Here is a 20,046-nt window from a genome sequence, read left to right as displayed (position 1 = left end):
AATATCCTGGTGTAAACAATAGACATTAATTTGCCCCCAAAAATAGCGATATTAACGCAAGTAATTGTGACAAATATAGCAAATCTTTCTAAAAAAGGACAACACAATCAGTTAAGAAAGAGGCACTGGAAAATATCGTAGCCTTTTATTAAATTGTCACACAGAAGTGTTGCTAGTCTTTGCTTAAGAAAAATGAATAAATAAATAAATAGATTTTGTCATCTTTTTCGATATTAATGCAAGTCATTGTGGCAAATATAGCAGATCTTCTGAAACAGGATAACGCAATCAGTAAATAGACAGGCACTGGATAATGTCTTAACTTTCAATGAATTGTCACGTAAAAATGTTAACAAAAACAATTATTTATAAATAGGTTTTGTCATCTTTTTGAAACACAATTAGTTACAAATTTCACAAAACTGCTTAAATATATTCATATTTGTGTATACTGAAAGCTCCTTTAATCAAAAATAAAACAATAAACTTAATTTTAATTATATCGTCTAATAGATACGTTAAAAAAGGATAGAGGATATTAAAAGGCGGCACAAAGATAGGGTTTCTATTTTTGAGTGATAAAAACAATAGAAAGATCAAGAATCGCGTTTACGGCAAACGGCAAACGGCAAACGTGAGATTCGCGTTTATGCTTTCTTGAAATAAAGAATACAAAGATGGAAATAGGGCATACTAATTCTGACCTTTGATGCTAACGCAAAACTACTCGATTTAACAGAGAAACTGAAAACAGCAAGTGTCAAATATAAGATAAACATCGTCACGTGGTCATATCTCCCGTTTGCCGTTTGCCGTAAACGTCATTCTTATGCTGTGTTTACACTTGAGCGTTTTACCGAGGTATTGGAGTTTACTTACCTAGGTAAATATTTTGCGTGTGTAAACGCTAACTGATACCACGGTAAACGCCGCCCGAGACAATAGAAAGTTAACCAAGGTAAAAGTTCGATTAACCCTGTGATCAGGCATGGTTAAGGTCGGTAACCAAGGTTGAGATGACAGATATATCCGCTTGCGGTCGCATAGTATTTCACATTCCGTGGTTTCCAGATTGCGTCAGTCTCATTCGATCACGTTTTCGCAAGTCATTTTCACGTTTGTTTTTGATCTGCCTACGAGTACGCGAGTCATGGCAAAAAACAAAGACATTACTTCCCACGACGACGAACAACTCGAGAGGTAAAGTTAACATCATTGCATTACTACAGTAATTTGCTCTTATTATTATAATTTCTTTCTTGTGGCAATTTCAGTTGATTCTCTGTATTTATTCTCCATCTCTTATTTCGCCAGGGAAGATGTATATTCCACGTATTCGCCATTTGGCTACGCGCTACAACACCCGTTACAACACCAGTACAGTCAACAATTCCTGCAACAGATGCCTCATCAGTACTATGGCCCAGCTATGAGGTCTTCGTTGCAGATGGCACCGCCGTTTACTCATTCCCCTGTCCGTGCGGCTCAGACTTCCCAGTTTTCGGATCCGCCTGCGACAAAAAATCAAGATAGTGGAGCGCAAAGGAGAAAAAAATCGGTGGAGCGACACAGAAAAAAGGATTCTGATCGAGTTGTTCGGTGAAAACGAGGATAAGCTACGATACAAGGCGTTCAATTCCCCGGAATGGCAGTCTATCGCTAGGCAACTGCACGAGAGGTGCACACGAGAGAAGGTGGAAAGTGACAAATCAGCACAGCAGTGCAAAAATAAAATGGCCAACCTGACAAAAAAATACAAGGCCGTAAAAGATAAACTTAGGACAACAGGCTATGGAAAAGGGGGAGACGACGAGCTAGACAAGGAAACCGAGAGTGAAAGTGACCTTATACCAAGGCATTTTAACGATATGGATGACATTCTCGGCAATCGAGAAGCAGTAAATCCCAAACACGTACTGGAAAGCAGCTCATACGTGGAGAGTTCCCCGGAGAACGATTGCGATTTGCTGGACAAAGAGGCCTTGGATGCAGAGATTTTGTCGGCTGCACAAGCCCAAAAGGAGAGGCAAAAGAATTAAAAGGCATTTTATGCATGGATTTTAGAATTTGCCGCCAATTCGATTTGATCGTGATCGTGATTGATGACAGGTTTACCTCGGTTATTTGAGCCAGTATAAACACTGTACAAATGTACCAAGGTTTAGTCAGTAAATGATTACCTCGGTAAATGCCCAAGTGTAAACACAGCATAAACCTCTCTAATATAGCGTTTCAGCAGCTTTCAGCATCCTCCAGACGTACGTCATGTGAGTCATACGCCATCAGACAGCCCCCTACAGCACACTGTCATTCAAGGATCAGAATTATCCTGGCGTGGTTCACAGACAACTTTGCAACCTTGGGAGAAAGGTCAATCACGATTTGCAGCCAATTTTGACTAGAAAAACGATCATTGACTACTTCAGATATAAGGAATTAAGGCCCCCTGTTGTTAATTGACGGAGATTTACATGTGATTTGTGCGATGCAAATTATATACACGTACAACGGTTACACTTGCCGCCACCTCCTTCGACGTGCAGAGGAACATTCCGTAATCAGTAAACACTTCAAAGAAAAACACGGTTTGAGACTGACGTACGAGCGTAGGAATTTCAAAATTCTAAAGACATAAAAGCAAGTTAAAATGCTTGATTTTTATATCTTAAAGCCACTACGAAATTTTCTTTTTACAGTACAGTATTATATAGAGAAATTTATCGCTCGACATTTTTTTACCAACTGTTTGCACAAACAACTGTGAAAAAGCAGGGAATGTTGTCATCAAAACCTAACTAATGAGGCTATGGAAAATACGCTACTTGGTTCCCGGATGTAGTTTCGTATGAATTTTACGAGTGGCGTATTTTCCAGGGGAACACTCGTGTCTATATAATAAAATATTCATCAATCACTTGATATCGTTAAATGCGAACAATAGCAAAATGTCCTCAAAAGATATTTCATCAGTTTTCCTGGTTATCGCCGACCATCTTTTCGTAATATTTTTAGTAATATCTGCAGAGTTTAGTTGCCTTGACATCAGGATAATTTTAAGTCGCGATTACCATCATAAGAGCTTAATATGAAGTCGACACTTATCCAAATTTTAGTGCCAACGATTTGTCAACTGAAGTTTGTTTGCATGATTATTTATATCTAGAAGAATTGAATTAAGTGTTGGGTTCCATCAGTTGAATTAGTGCATGTTCAAATTTAAACTATTTTATATTTGAAAAGGGGAAAGCAAACAAAAAAGTTCTATCGTATCGAAGGAGGCATTCTTTTATGCTCCACTGAGAAACCTCTTATCATCATCATCATCATCATCATCATCATCATCATCATATCTTTATTTACCCTCTTAATGCAGCTAATATCTACGAGCATTTACCCACCCAACCATGAGAGTATCACATAAAGACCAGACCACATCACCGGGAACTACGTCCCCTACTCTTTGCGAACAGTGAGTGGGTTCTTTAACGTCCCACAGAGTTATTTACAAACAAGGGTTGTGAGACGGGGCCTACGGTTTATCGTCCTTATCCGAGAAAACTAGAAAGTCTAACCATTTGCAGATGTCAGAGCAAAGGCAGCACTTTCTCCTCAGTTATTTAAAGACCCTGAGTGTTGGTCCGGCCGGGGTTTGAACCCACGACCTCCCGGTACTCTACCAACTGAGCCAACCGGTCGGCGTCCATGTTCAGTCATTTCAGATCTTTTTTTTATTTTTAAGTATTTTATACGAGTGTCTTTTATGATATATCACAGAAAAAAACAACGGCCAACACTAACAACAATGGTGATGATGAAAATGATGATGATGATGACAACGAATATTAGGAACAATATTCTTCGAACGATCACGCTAACAAAAATATCAAACATTCATACATATTTATTTCACGAGCACACTCTGTATATGTAAAACATATATGAATATTTTTAGTGGTTTAGTGAAATTTGGACCTAGCTATGTTTAAAAAGAGTGGAAAAAATAATTTCACGCTTTTTCAGAACTTTTTTTTTAAATCTTTACTGTATAATATCCAGATACGGTTTCCCTCCCGTTCTTACCATATAACCTTGATCCCATCAATTTCCTGCGATACCAAGCCATTCAGACCACTATTGGCTAGCCACTGAACTGTGTGTTGTTTAAAATTAATACCAGCAGATTCACTAGCAACCTTTGTGGCATTATCAGTGTCAAGTGGTGTACCATCCTATTTTGAAGCTCTCTGGTATCCCCACCTTTACTTTTATCGTAAGTCTAACACGTAGAATGGATAACATATAGATCAATCTACAATATAGCAAAAACAAAAACAAAAAAACAAAAAAATGTAAAAATGATAAGCAAACTTTACACGATTATATCTAATAAACTATGAGATTTATTCCTTTATTTTGGGCATCTTTATAACACATGGGTCCTTGCAAATCAGCAAAAAGCTTTAGGGCCTTGTAAATGCGCACAATTTCGAGCAATGCAAACATATAGATGAGAAGATGCAACTGTAATCAAAATGTAAAACAATTGGATCGCAATACGTTTAATAGCAGAAGATTGAAACTGTGAAATATGATCGTAGCAAATCCCCATGAGTCAACAAAACTATTAAAACTTAAAGAAAAAAAAAACCCACATGTTATTTATTGGGACAAAATATATGCTGTGAGGGAACGAAAAAATCAGGATAAAATGATACTCACATAGCTTGTAAAGAAGTGGTTAGTTTGAGTCCAATAAATGAACTGTATTACGGGAGGAAAAAAAAACCTTCCTGTGTTTTTTCTTGGGCCGTGGCGTCAACATAAATTGCAAAAAAGAGGGAAATTTAAAAATGACGCCAGCAAGTAGCAGTTGCCAATCAGGTGCCAATGCAAAGTGCGAAAGGTTTACTGTATAGTTATGGAAATTTCTGGCATTGTCTCGAAAATTTGTTGTGTAAAACTTTCAACATGTAGTCAATTAATTGGCATTTTTCTTTCTCAGTCTGGCTGGCATCTGTGGCATAATTTCTGCAAAACCCATTCCTTAAGCACTTGTAGCTTGAGGAGAAATAGATGGGAACCATCAGGGAAATAGAGAGCCTGGATTAAAAAAAATGTATATAAAGTTTTCTTTTGTTGTCCCTGCCATTAGCGCTTAAAATCAAATCGCAATAAAGGATTTGGCTTTAACGTAAGATCAAAATATTTATTTATATATTTATTGATTATTTGAGAGCTTTCTTGAATGATTATACAGAAAAAAACAGACAGAAAGTTCATAAGAAAAAGGCAAGCCCGTGTTCACTTCTTCATGTTCACTTCCTCTGATATTCGCCTCGAGGAAATCTACACGATGCCGCGATCATCGAGTAATTTTTAGAAGAACTGATTTGCCAGAAATGCGCAGGATTTTCAGATATTTCGCGCTTAGAAAAATCTGTTGAGAAAGTTTTTGGCAAGGCTGTTAGGTAAAAAAAGAGCTTTTAAACCTTCATGAAAAATACATTTCAGTGCAAATTTACAGTCAAGCAAGTACACGTTTAAAGAAGTACACTTACGTTTAAAGAAGTACACTTACAAGTTTAAAGAAGCGCGCGAGTATTTCCAAAAAATGTCTGCTCTTCGGATAATATGATAGAAACGGAATGTTAACAATTCTGTGCTACATTTCCCCGGGCTGGCTATTGTAGCTCTTTGAAGGAAATTTGGTTTTCCGTTGTAAAAAATAAATCTTTGTCATCTGTGGGATGAAAACCCACGACATCTGGATAGATTACCAGAGCTTCAACTGAGCTACGAGGTCATCTGGGAGCTGATCGTGGGAATTAACTCATTTTATTCGCTGCAATGGGGATATTTAATTAGTATTCGGATAATATCAAATCTTTCATCGGTTTGCTTTCAAAAGCTTTTCAATTTCTTCATTTTAAGCCATCAAGCAATCCTTTGGAGTCCTTAAAGGAGGATTTCTCTGTTTTAAACGTCCCGAATTCGGCCTTTTCTCTCGACGTTTTGACAGGTAATAATGAGTTTTATAGCTCGGACTCTCTCTGTGTATTTGTCGAGGGCAGACGTCATCATTACCCATTTATTCAGTGCTCACCGTGTCAGGCAAAGTCGGAATTTAATCCTGTATCAGAACTGTATATTTAAACTGTAAAATTACAAGGATGGCCGACTGAAGAGAAAATTATAAAATGACCCTTTACCCTGGCCATTATCTGATAAGTCAAATCCGGTTAAACCAATCGTTTATCGATCATGTGTGTAACTTTCTAAACAAAACCCCTTCAAATGTTTTACTCAGTATTGTTTTCAAGCGAGTGTTTTCTAGACGAAGTCACACAAATGTAAAAAGTTTTTTCAAAGGAAATATTGGACGTTAAAATTCCAAATTTTCATTTACAAAATTTTCGACAACACCATTGTAAATTTGTGAAATTTAACTCGTCTCCGCCTGGTGAGTGTAAACATGCATTATTTAAGTAGCTACAGTTTTTTTATTATATTTTCGGAACCCAAAATTGAAAAACAAAATATTTTTCCTTGAGTACAATGCAACCTTTTGCGGTCACGAACAAAATTCAATTAAAGAGTTCACTTTGTCCTTTTTTGGGATTTTGCCGACTACGCAAGCTTCCAATTTCCTATGGCCAGCAAAATGCATTATGTTTACGATGTCTGTCAGTAATATCGTGTGAGAGATAGGATAAATGAAATATTTCTCAACCGTTTGATACTGAACAGTCATCCTGTTCTCCACCGACCTCCTTTTCCTGTTTTTTTATATTCCGTGTTTAGTTGCCTTGACATCGGGATATTTTTAAAGCACGAGTAGTAGCGTAAGAGTTTAAACTTGTTGTGTCTATTAGGAGACGAAGGTCACCAGTACTGATGCTTGTGCCAACGAGTTGTGAACTTTGTTTGATTATTTACAGCTAGATCTTGAAAACTTACTCTCGAACTGAATTGACCAAAGAATTAAGTTCCTCTAGTAGAATCAATGCACGACCAAATTAAAGAATATTCATTTTATGATATATCTCAGAATGAACAACAACAGGAAGAATAATGATGATGACCATAATGCTTAAAGCGATGTCAAGTTATTGACGAGTATTGGCTCGTCCGTGAATTGTCTATATAATTTGCATCCTGCCGACGATATCATGGAAACTTTGAAATCTTTCTCTTTCCGAAACAAATTTATTGCAATATTATAGCGAAACAAACCAAAATTTCGAAGGCAATGTTCTCAGCACCTAAAGAAAAATCAGAACGAAATTTCAGGGCAATATCTGCTGAACAACGGTCGTTACTATTTTTGGTATATATTTACGGAGTTCAATTTTTTCAACCCGATCGGATATTTTGGAAGTGCTTTTCGATGAGTGTTGAAAAGGTAAACTGAAATATCAATAACTACTTCACATATCGAGGATAAAGGAGGGATGGAGGCTATACGTGTTAGTGGCAAATTTTGATGGAAAAAAGATAATCCACACTTAGAGGAATGACAGAGAGAATGATGAACAGTCTATTTTTGTTTAGCTCCCCTCAAAAGTAACTCGAAACAATTACCCTACAACCAATTTTGTCTGTTTATCTTTTTCAACGTTGCCCCTATTAGTTTCCTGTTTCTAACTATGTAAGAATCTACCCCCTTCCCTTGAAAAAAATCCAAGCCAAGCCGAACAAATATGATGAATTCTCCCAAACAGCTTTTAGAAGTGAAGTTAAATCCCTTTGCAAGAACTTTGATAACCAGCCATTTTGATTATATTATATTTGCCTCTTTAAAATGTGATTAGAGTAGTGCATAAAAGATTAACTAAAACACTGTTTATTTTCAGTTCTACTATGGTGACCCTAAAAAGTTGTAAAGCAGTAGGAAATGCGCAAACTTGAGAGGGAAACTTATCCGGAGACCAACTCGCAAACTTGGCTTAAACTTGATCTTAGGAACTTGCGTTCTCGCTGGCATTGCCGACGAGACACCATTCAAAACTCTTAAACTCAGCCGAATATATTACATAATATTGTCTACTACTACTTAGTAGTAGTAGTAGTAGTAGTAGTAGTAGTAGTAGTAGTAGTAGTAGTAGTAGTAGTAGTAGTAGTAGTAGTAGTAATAATAATAATAAATATAAAACTTATATTGCGCATATATAATAGAAATATTTTCATGTGCGCATAACAGCAATAAGATCAAATTAATAAATCGGTTAAAAGCTATCATAAAAAGGTATAAGGAAATCAATTAAAAGCTATCTTAAAAAAATTATGTTTTGAGAGCTTGTTTAAAAGAGGTGAGGATCTGAATGTTTCTGATCTCGGCCGGAAGACTGTTCCATAGTTTCGGAGCAGCCGACTGAAAGGCTCGGTCACCAAGCGTAGGTAGGCACCGCGCTTTGGCTGGTACCAACAGAGTTGCATTCCTGGACCTAAGTTTATATCTTGACTGGGGAGCGATAGCAATAATATCGACCAGATATTGTGGTGCAAGTCCTTGGAGGCACTTGAATGTTAGCAGCACAATTTTGAATTCAATTCGGTATTTGATGGGCAACCAGTGAAGATCTACCAAAATGGGAGTGATATGACAGTTGCGAGGAGTGTTAGTGACAAGTCTTGCAGCAGCATTTTGAACTCTTTGAAGTTTATTCATATGAATTGCAGGAAGGGCATATAAAAGACTGCTGCAGTAGTCCAATTTACTAGTGATAAACGCGTGGATAAGGGATATGGCAGATTGATGAGGCAAATACTTTCTGATCCTGCGTAAGTTGTAGAGATAGTAAAAAGACGAACTGCAGATGTTATTGATATGGCTAATCATATCAAGATTAGGGTCAAACCATGATCCCAAGGTTTTTCACCTTTGTTGATACACCAGCAACAAGGTGTGAAGTAATTACTTTCTCGAGTTGATGTCTTGTTCCAAGAATAAGAAATTCGGTTTTCTCAGGATTAAGTTTTAATCTGTCCATCAGCATCCAGTTCTGTAGATCACGAATGCAGGATTGTATAGATGACGCAGCAGCAGTTTCTTCGGTGGAATTACCAGATTTAAAGGCAACATATAACTGAGTGTCATCGGCATAGGCATGTACGTTTTGCAAGTGGTTGTTGACAATATTGAACAGCTTACTAGAATAAATTACGAATAATAGAGGACCCAGGCAACTGCCTTGGGGAACCCCAAGATTTTGAACCGGTCTGATAGTACACCATCAACTGTCATTTTCTGAAAGCGATCAGATAAATACGAGGCGAACCAGTCTAAGACTTTTCCAGATACACCAAATTCTGTGCACAAACGGTTTAAGTAGTAGTAGCCCCTCTCACCCCCCCCCCCCCCTCCCACCCCCGATCTCATTTGAGTTTATTGAAGAGATGATTTCGCATTAGAATTTGAAAAAGTCTAAACTCCACTCAAAATTAAAACCAAACCTCGGACTTTAAACGGATTTTACAAGATCTGGGAAAAACCACAGTATGGTAATTTTTGTCTTGCTTCAAATGTTTAATATGCCTTTTATCTGCAAAGTGATCTGATCATGTGGGTTGAAATTCCTTAACTTCTGCAATTTGCTCAGCAAAGCCCTTTATCCCAACAAACGCTTTCAATCGAGACAAAGTGTCTGCAAAAATTACATGCGTGTTTTGACACACTCAATAACATGGCAAGAGTTTTACTTTTTTATCGATTTATTACTTTTTCACTTTTAAAAGTAAACATTGTTTATTTCAATAAAATTTGGGGCTTGGGAGGCTTTCTTTTCCGTTTTCGGTAATTTATATTTGTGTTTAAAAAAGCGACGTGCATATTAAAGCTACTTGAAATTTGATATAAGCTTGTGCGGCCAATTTGAGCAATTGACGTTTTAAACAAATATCATGGAACCATTTTAGAAATAAAATCATGCTAATTTTGTTGACTAGTTTGTTCTTTCGAAATCGGTCACTATTTTTCCTCATGATGTAAAGAATCAAATCTACGTAGTTCATATGATGTTTTAAGTCGCAGTAGTTGCGTGGAATAGGAATGTTAACTTTTAGGTAAGCGAATGTCCAAACTGGATCGTTAGCCAGTATTTGGGGAAATTAATCAGAAATGTAGAAAGTAGAGAACAAGTATATGTAGCAATATCAGCAACGTCGCCCCATTTTCGTTCCTCTAAAAAATCGACCCATTCGGTACATAGCAAAAAAATATTAACCAATGGTCTTTTTTTTTTTTTTTTTTACTAAAATACAAGCATTCTAAGGTGCTTTACAATAACTCTCCATTTATTGCGCGCTGATTGACAATTTTTTTTTTTTGGAAAGAAAATAGTGTTGATATTTGGTGACACAAAAGATACTTAATTGCAGCTCTGGGGCGAAAAGGTGAAGTTTGAACTGCAAATCGGCACTGAGCGGGAGTTAGTACCGAAACCGTCACTACAAAGTGATGTCAAGTGACGTTATTTAGTGATGGCCTTAAAAAATAGAACTGTATGTACAAAGAGACGATAAACTTCTTAACCTCCTTAGAAAATTTGACCCGGTGGAACGCTGACTAACATGGCACAAGAACTTGGCGTGTCCAAGTGTCATAGCTTGGAATAAAGAAGCACCGCGCTTTTTCAGCTGTAACATCTTTTACACTGAACGCATTCTTGCGATGATTCTTTTATTGTATTCGATATTTAATTATTTACTTACTTTCCTGCTTGCTTCCTTGGCTTTCTCGCTCGCTTGCTTGCCTGCTTGCTACTTTGCTTACTTACTTACATACTTACTAACTAGTAATAATTGTGGATTAGTAAAGTGCGTTCGATCCCTAGTGAAATAATATTTTTCTTCTATAGGATCATATTATTTTGATATCCTAGCAAGAGATTCAACAGTTTTTCGTCATGTGTTTAACCCTATCTACATGAACAATAGACCTGGGAGGAGGGGAGGGGGTAGATTTTGCCCCCGGCGACTTTGAAACCAAATTGCTTTTTCAAAATTTTGAGTAAACGCCTCGAAAATTTAAGAATTTTAAAGAATTTATCTGTAAAAAAAAATGATGTGGTCTGTTAGAGTTTTTCGATGTTACCGTGACAAACAATTTTAGACAGGCATAATTTTTTTTTTCAGAAAATAGAAAATCCCTTTCTGAAATGAACAAAGATCACTTTTCTTCCCGTAATTTTTTGTTCTGATATTGGTTTTGGTTACTTTTCGGTCAATTTCGTCACTTTCCTGAAGTATTGGGAAAATCCGGAAATCCAAAAGTCGCGATTTGGCAATCATGACCTTATCAGCACGTCACATGATGAGGTCATAACTTCCCGTGCGGACCTCAAAGGAGACAGCTTTGGATGCACTCTCAATACTCTGGGTCTCACTGCCATAGTTTTTTATACTTGAAAAGTTATGGGGGGGGGGGGGGGGTAGGGGCAAAATCAGTACCCCGAACCAGAGGAATGGGGTAATGTCCATTTTCTAGCAATAAAGCAAACCGTTTTTTCCACACATTCTTTAATCTTTAGAACAGGATCATCAACGCTTTCCTTCCATTTTTTAGCAATTATTTTAACAGTTTGTCCTAACATTTCAATTTGTAAGAAAAGGTTTTATTAAGTTTCACTTCAAGCTGTCGTCATAGGCCACCGCGAAAAGGTCCTTCCAAAATTAAAACAAAAAACAAACAAAAAAATGGGTGAAAGACAGCCAATCACATCCTCTTTTCCTCAGTTATACCGGTATCTCGAGATTTTTTGTTATTTAATTCATTTTTCTCTTTATCAGTGTAATTTTACTGAAGATATCGTAGCGCTTTCAAGGTTTCTCCTATTACTGAATAGTGTTTGGTGCAATTTTTTTTTTGGTAAAAGTTTGCTTACATTATTGTGGGTACCTAAAAGTTTTTCCTACATCCACGCCCTGTATTTGGGCAATAATTATGTATTTTCCGGCATGTGCAAAGTGGCAAAAGTTCTATCGTGAGGAAGAGATTTATTGCTAAAAGAAATGACGCTTTTAAAGAGATTTTTTTGCCAATCACTGAGGTGTGAATACAAGAAAACAGACCAATTTATTTTAAAAACTAGTTTATTGTTGTTATTTTTTTCTACACTTTTGTTTAACTAGTGAATTAAATTTAGGTTAAATTAAGTCCATCTTCAGCCTAGAAAAAGAATAAAAACAAAAATGTATTATGTAAAGAAATCACAATAACAATGATGATGACGATGATGATGATGATGATGATGATGACGATGATGATGATGATGATGATGATGATGATGATATTAATTTGGATGATGATAAATACCTTTATTTATCGTTGTAGTGTATGTGGTACAAACTGGGCTAAATAAATGTTGGTATTGAACGTAACATGATTAAGAGTCCCAACTGGGAAGATAGAAAGTAGCTGGCTTTAAAGGAGTATATTACGAATAAAAGAAGGTGGTATCCTTTGGGTAGGCTGATGGCATGGATCGTGCTCACGCATAATTAAGTGCAATTTTGGGTACTTTTCAGGGTAACGTAACTTTTGTTAGATAATTTACATCTAGAAGAGTGTTTGCTAGACTGACTTAAGAAAAGGCAATTGTTCATCGGCACAATTAATTTCCATCTCCTCTCCAAACGATGCCATAATCCCTTACTCGTCTTCCAGTAGTTCAGTTCTGTAGTGTGTAATTCAATAGCTTGGCAATCAAAGCGTCGAGCTCGGGGTAACGATCAGTCATCGACTTATCTGGGTCGACCTGTACCCAGGAACTCCTGTTTTGAAGTCCTACATGGTAACGGCTCAATCACCCTGCCTCACCTTTGTAAGTTTTGTTATAAGATTTCTGACTTGATTTCTAACATGATTTCGGAATCATCGACCTTAATTAAAATGAATGTTTGTGCATTACCACCGTGTCCAAGTCCACGCCCACGTCAAACACCCTCAATGTCATCGTCCTGCGCATCCTGGGCAATGTGCGCCTACTGGTCTCCAATTCCGTCGCCGTGGACATCTTGGGCAACGTCTGCGGACTGGTTTCCATCGCCGTGTGCATCCTGGGCATCGTCCTGGTGCAGGATTCCATCCCGGATTCCATCGTCCTGGCCATGGATTCCATCCCCGTATCCCTTGAATCTCGTCATGAGCGATATCTGGAAGAATAATTGAAAAAAACAAATTTGTAAGGGGTTGGCTTTTTTAACGGTTTTGAGATTTTAATAACAGTTCTGTGTTGAACGACCTTTGAAGGCCTCGCCATATCATTCCTAAAGATGACTATATTTTTTAATTCAATGCCGAGGAAGAACGTCCTCTCAGCCATTATGTGAGACACGCCATTGAATTTGCTAGTAAAGTAGTTATCGTCCCTGCGCTGTTTTCTTTTGTAAGTTAAAATAATGCGAAAATATCCAACACCTAAAACCCAAAGTTGATAATACACCAACTTACCATTTCCATCGTCATTGTCACTAGTACAAACGATATTGTTTATTAATCTTTGCAAAAAAGGGCCAAAGGGCGCTCCCATTTGCCAGAATTGGTTGACAAATTAGGCAGTTTTGAATTTGCTCGAGCGGGGAAAAAATCGTAAACTTATACTAGTTTAGCCTCCCACGCAGACGTTCTGACCTAAGAACGTCTGCGTAGGAGGCTAATACTAGCTTGAACTTGGGGACATTTTACCTTTTTTATCAGCGTTTTTGAATAACTACTTTCTTCAGAGCAGTTCTTGTCGAATCTCTTTTACAAGGTTTGTATGTAAAGAAAAAAAGTTAAACTAATAATAACCTTAAGCTTAGCGAGTTGTTAGCATAAACAAATTCAATTCATTTCAAAGACACTAAAATTTAACATCTGCGCTTGCTACATCGTCGAGAACATCGTCTAAGTAATAACAGGACTTAACAATAACAGAATAAAGAACATAAATACAGGTTAACGTTATTCATAGGAACAACAAACAAGCCGCAATAGTAACCAGTAAACTTTTTTTCTCTTCTTATGCAGTACACATTGTAACAAATATCGCTCGAGAGTTATTAAGATTTAAGTAACCTTAAATAGTAACCTTTGCTTGAACAGCATAAAAAAACTATATCTAAACAAGTCAATTAAAAAAGATATAGCTTTACCTGCTTTGCCTACGCCGTTTTCAAGGTTATCATCTAAGGAAGACAAGAAAAATCATATATTTTCAACAGATTATGTTTTGGATAACAAAAGAAGAATCCCTAATGCGTGAATTAAAAAAAAAAAAATGGGCAAATAAGCAGGCCATTCATTCATTTGTTTTTCTGTTGATTAGGCATTAAACATCTGATCAAACCACATACAAATGTCAATCACGTACAGTAAAATCACTTAAAGGCATTTCCCTTCTTGCACTATATCTCCCTCAAAATCGTCTGAGAAGACAAAGATGAATATTTTAAAGGTATCAATCATAAGTATTCCATACTTATAGATCAAAATTAAAATCAGTTAAAAATAACACTGAAAAGGCGATCAAATTACCTGCATCGTCATTGTCATTGTCATTGGCGTTGTCATCTTCCGAATCCTCTGAACAAGAACAAATGGAAGATTTAGTGATTGAGTGAGTGAGTGATTGGTTCACATTTTTTTTTAAATGCAGTCGTTTCATAAGTTACCATCTAACTTCTTAACTCTTTACACGAAAGCGGAATTGAAAGGACAGTAAAATTAAAAATAAATAATTGTATCCTATATGATTATCTTTAAAACGTGAATTAACATTAATTTTAACTTACAATAATTACAATAAACCCTAAGCATTATCAACAGCTCGCCAACGCCTGCCTTACAGTCTTCAGATAACAAATTCCATTATAAGCTCCTCTATAAGGAAATGTCCTCGGTACAATAGTTAAGTCAACATTTTCTAAGCTAAACGGAAATAGCTGGTACCTTCTATTTATTGCACCATACATCCACAAGTTTACGTGTTCTCGCACCCTAAAGCAAGCGCTTTCCTAATCATTAACAAACGGTTGTATTTGGTATAGTAATTAATGGACTACGTCATTTGAAGGGACATCCCACGACGTTGCAAGCTAATGACATGAATTTATGTATGTCTTAAACCACTGTAAATAGTTCTTCGTTTGTTATTTATGCAATGATAAATCCCTGGTATGGGTGTTCGTCTATCCGTTTTGCCTACAACAATGTTACTAACTATCCTTTATCCCTTAAACTAATGTCACGTTCAATTATTTTTTTTGTGAAGTTTAAAACTCGCCCCAACTAGCACCTTGTGCCGTTAACTGAGTGGCACGGCTTAAAAAAATATTATTTTAGTGACATCTTCTTACTCCGAAAGTCCTTAAAGGCCGAGTTTCACGGTCAAGCGCATGCGCGAGCAGACCGGCTCAAAAATAAATTGTACGGGTCGACACTAAATTGTGGTGGAACAATCTGTTGAAATCGCGCCCGAAATTGGATCATCCGCTCTTCGTTCTTCACTTTTTATAATCGTTGTTTCCTGTTGTAAATATAAGTTCGATTTTTGTAAGGTCAAAAGTGTTTTAGCATCCGAAAACGACATTCTTGTCGATGGATCGGCAAGGAGACGTCGCGGCCGACCGGCGACGGGACGTTCTGTGGACTCTCTGGAAGCACAGAAGTTAAAGCGGACAGAGTGGAGTGAATGTAGAAATCCTGTGTGGTTAACAAGATACGTCCACCAAACGTGGAAAATTGGTAAAGAGATAAGTCTGTTTAAAATAGACAACGATTTCGCGGCACATCTGCTTTCGCTGGAAATGGCAAAGGTCACCAACTGGCTTTGGATGAACTCGCGAGGATTTTCTAGATTTCAATCGTACTGTTTGTTCATATGGAAGTCAACTGTCAAAAACGGAGAATTCGACAGACAAACAGCATCAAACATCAGTGTTTTGCTTTGGATGGAAAAAATTGTACAACACTGAGACGCGAAGCGAATAAATATGAGATCAAATGTGCGAGTTAGTTGTAGTCGTCTATTAGCGGGCTCGAATAGCGGGCATTAGAAAAAAATCCAAAAGATTTGCGGCAAACTACAAAATCTATTGTAAGGTATTCATTTATCTATAAAATTATGGTCATTGCGAATGGCAAACGCAGTTTTGATTTGCCACCATGGCAGAGTTTTCTCAAATGCATTCCAGCATCTCGGAAGGACGCTCAGTGTTGTTGTTACTAAACGGTCGCATCGCTTCTTGAAGCTTGCGGATTTCTCGTTCTTCGCCTTCTCGCTGGTCTAATAAAATCAGGCTATCGAGCGTACACACTATAGTAAGTTTATCACTGAATGCTGATGAAATGCTGGATTTAAGTACGTAAGTTTGAGGGAGCTTCTCGGCTTTCCAAACCGCGCGTAATAAAAAAAGGTCGATGCCGCGAGATATCGACAATTGTACTAAAATAAAACCGTATACGTTCGCATAAGTTCTGGCATTTCTTGAATGTCATGGGACATTCACGAAGCGGCGCTGCAAAAATCCCCATGTGTTTTACATGGACAGCCTTTTTGTTTCTTTCTGAAACGTGACCGAAACACTGGCCGGTCAGTTTTATTTTTATGCCAGCAAGTTATAAGACTTGCCCGCCATATCCCGCCGGTGTTGTGTACTCGCTTCTAATTGGTCCAAAAACAATTGGCTTGACAGCGCTTACGTTATCGCTCGCACATGCGCCGAACCGTGAAACTCTCCCTTTAATAGGGCCTCAATGATGAGTAACAGGGAAATTACACCTTCCCACAACTTTTGGAGCATCAATTATTTCACGTTTCTGACTGGTATGACTTGTTTTGCTGCCTCGACGTGAGACATAAAATGTTACGAGAGGCAGAAGTCACGGCAGCGTGTGTTGTACCAAGCACATGCAAATCTTTCACAACTTACAGCGCAGTACAAGATTTTCCCTGGAACAATTTGTTGCATGAAAATATTATCCTAATTGTTATAAGTGCCATGGATTTACCTTCATTGTCAATGACATCTTCAGCTTCCTCTGACAAAGAAAAATATATTGAAGTCGTTATAAATATTATATTAAAACGGATATTTGCGTACGATGACACAGTTAATTTGATTGGAATCTTAAGCTGAGTTTAAAGTTGCAGAAAGTCCCAGAATATACGTGCAACTGTTGGTCTTCCAAAACTCCCATATGGCCCCAATTTGCTTTCTTAACTACATTAAAAAAACAAACAAAAGAATTTCCATGTAACAAAACTTTAAATGTCACAGAACTCTGGCTGTTTAACAAGCATTTAAATTGAAGAAAAGCATATTAATTTTCAACACGTCACAAGTTGGGCACAAGGAAAATTCTGAATCTTGATTAACATGGAACTCATTATCGTACATAGGCGCACCTACACCATTTTTCCCTCCTCCATTTTTATTAATATGTTTTGTTTTTGTATTTTATATTATTAAATCGCCATTCAGAAAACTCGCACCAGTATCCTTATATATCCGTTGTTACCGCAAGACCCGACGATGTTTATTGTCTCGTGCTTGCGAGATGTTGGGCAACTACACATTTTTATTTTATTTTACGGACAAGATTTAGTTTGCGATCTTTCTACCTTTATTCACACTAATGGGTCTAAACACAGTTAAAGAGTAAGTTTTTCACGTGTGCCATTGCTTAAAATGCACAAAGTAATGTCACCATTTTCTGCTAGACGAACAGGTGCGACTGCGTTCCCTTTAATTGCATCCTCTGAGAAAGTAAAACATAAATAAAGTGAATGTTGGCTGTCCGATGATTCGTTTGCTTGGTTTCTATTCCTTCCTGTTAAGGAACTGGCATTATTTAACAATTATTCACCGAAGTGGAGGCGAATAGTGGTGGATATTTACCACTTCAATCGACACGTAGGTGAATAGTTGTTTTAGTATATACCACACAAGACAAAAAAAAAATAATTTACCGAAGCGAAAGCTAAACGGGAAGCCATTTCGTTTTTTTTTCGATATGTCATGCCAAACAAACTTGCTCATGCGCCATAGAAGTAACTCCCGATTTTAGCCGCCTTTAGCCCACTAACGGGAATGGAATTTGGTTACTTTGTCTATGTTTATGCCATCTTTAGTTGAACGCATTATTTTTGGACGCCTATCTATTTATTAGGGGAACTGTGATCAACGTCAGTTTTCCTACAACTTGCTATGATATTTTTAGAATTGATTGGCAAATACACCAAAAATTTGCTTAAGCCTGAACTTGGAACATTGCGGATTTAAGATACAAAATCCACTTTTGAAAGACAAGATAAGAGTCTATATGTTCAATATATCTAAATTCGTAGATTCTCTCCAGACGACAGAGATATCCTTCTATTTTCAGTGGAAAACTAAATTTAGAGATGCAGCGCTGAGCAAAGTTAAGCAGTACTACCGATGATGGTAAATGAAGGTGATGAAAAACTTTTATGTTCAATTTTACTAATTGTTCAAAAAAAAAAAAAGGTTAACAGGTTAAAAGATGTTGAACTGAATTCAGTATCTTTGGACTGGTAGACTAGACTACTAATGCAACTTTTCTTAACTTACTCTCTCCTGAGACTGGCAGACCTGTATAAAAGTATAAGGGGCGACATTTAGCAAAACAAATGTTGGAAAATGCATAAAGTTTGGTCCTATGATTCAAACTAAAATATAGATGCATACCTTGAATGAATCCTACAGCACCTGCTAGCAGTAAAACTGTCACTAACTTCATTCTTGTTTCCATGTCTTTGACAGCAGAGCTACACTTTGAGGATAACTAGCTCGCGTTCCCCCTTTTCTTTTGAACGCTCGCGCCAATACCAACGGCAGCAAGTCAACAGGTTATATCGGTTACATACTTTAAATTGTCAAGTAGGATCCATTTTCTGACTTCTAAGAGGAAATTTTTTCCCCTAGTGCCTCTTCAAATCGACAATCGACAAAAGACATCAATATCAATATCCCCTATAACAGGAATTTGGATCTGAGGACGAAATTGTTTTGTATGACAAAGACAGTGTAGTCTCCAGTAACACCTTCATAGTGACGTTCAATTTTCAAACAAATATTTATCGGGTGCTACGCAGTTTGAGAAAAATGAAGTGAAGATAACCCCAAAAATATTCGTAGAGTGAACGCACGTAAATGACCTCATATGACCTCAAACACCAGTCCTCTAAAAATGTCCTAGTGTATACAATAAACATTAATTTGCCCCACAAAATATCGATATTAAATCTAGTAATTGTGACAAATATAGCAAATCGTTCTAAAACAGGACAACACAATCAGTAATAAAGAGGCACTGGATGATAGCTTAAACCTTCATTGAATTGTCACGTAAAGGTGTTGCAAGTCTTTGCTTAACCAAAACAGTTATATATAAATGGATTTTGTCATCTTTTTCAAACTTAATTGGTTGCAAATTTTACAAAACCGCTTAAAATATATTCATATTTTGTTTATACTGAAAGCTCCTTTAATCAAAAAGAAAAAATAAACTTAAATTTAATTATATCGGCTAATAGATAGGTTAAAAAAAGATAGATGATATTAAACGGAGACGCAAAGGTAGGATTTCTATTTTTGAGTGATAAAAACGATATTTCTTTTTCAGCAGCTTTCCGAGAACCCTCCAGACGTAAGTCATATAAGCTATACGCCATCAGACAGTCCCCTACGGATCACTATGCCATTCAAGGATCAGAATTCTGCTGACGTGGTTCCCAGACAACTTCGCGACCTTGAAAGAAAGATCAATCACGAATTGCAGCCAATTCAGTTGACTAGAAAAATGATCATCGACGACTTGAGAAATACGGAATTGAAGCCTCCTATTGGTAACCAACAGAAGATTGTTTACGAATTTACCTGTGATTTGTGCAATGCAAATTATAAATCTCGGTTACACTTGCCGTCACCTCCATCAAAGTGCAGAGGAACATTCGGTAACCGGTAAACACTTCAAAGACAAACACAGTTTGAGACCGACGGACCTGCGTCAGACTTTTAAAATTTTGAAGAAATAAAAGCATG

The 20,046-nt window shown here is 37.1% G+C and overlaps 1 protein-coding gene across 14 annotated transcripts in view; it reads right to left on the bottom strand.

Annotated features, from left to right (window-relative positions):
- Positions 1 to 20,046, bottom strand: part of LOC146488705 (uncharacterized) — a 122,817-nt gene that overhangs the window by 45,456 nt on the left and 57,315 nt on the right. For 2 of the 14 annotated variants that reach the window (XM_085112891.1, XM_085112938.1), the window contains exons 2-4: positions 18,574 to 18,594; positions 17,690 to 17,740; positions 16,991 to 17,020 (exon numbers count right to left, since the gene is read on the bottom strand). The exons of 6 other annotated variants lie outside the window; for them this stretch is intronic. In XM_085112891.1, coding sequence (XP_084969017.1) covers positions 16,991 to 17,020; positions 17,690 to 17,740; positions 18,574 to 18,594 — 102 coding nt within the window. Of the gene's footprint in view, positions 1 to 14,515; positions 14,564 to 16,990; positions 17,021 to 17,689; positions 17,741 to 18,573; positions 18,595 to 18,690; positions 19,087 to 20,046 lie in introns of those variants that run through there. 6 more of the 14 variants (XM_085112899.1, XM_085112928.1, XM_085112907.1 and 3 more) reach the window with 6 other exon arrangements.

Source organism: Pavona decussata, unplaced genomic scaffold (assembly GCF_977016875.1).
Source record: "Pavona decussata unplaced genomic scaffold, jaPavDecu1.1 SCAFFOLD_8, whole genome shotgun sequence".
Classification (NCBI taxonomy): domain Eukaryota; kingdom Metazoa; phylum Cnidaria; class Anthozoa; order Scleractinia; family Agariciidae; genus Pavona; species Pavona decussata.
This window is presented reverse-complemented; position numbering and strand designations above follow the sequence as displayed.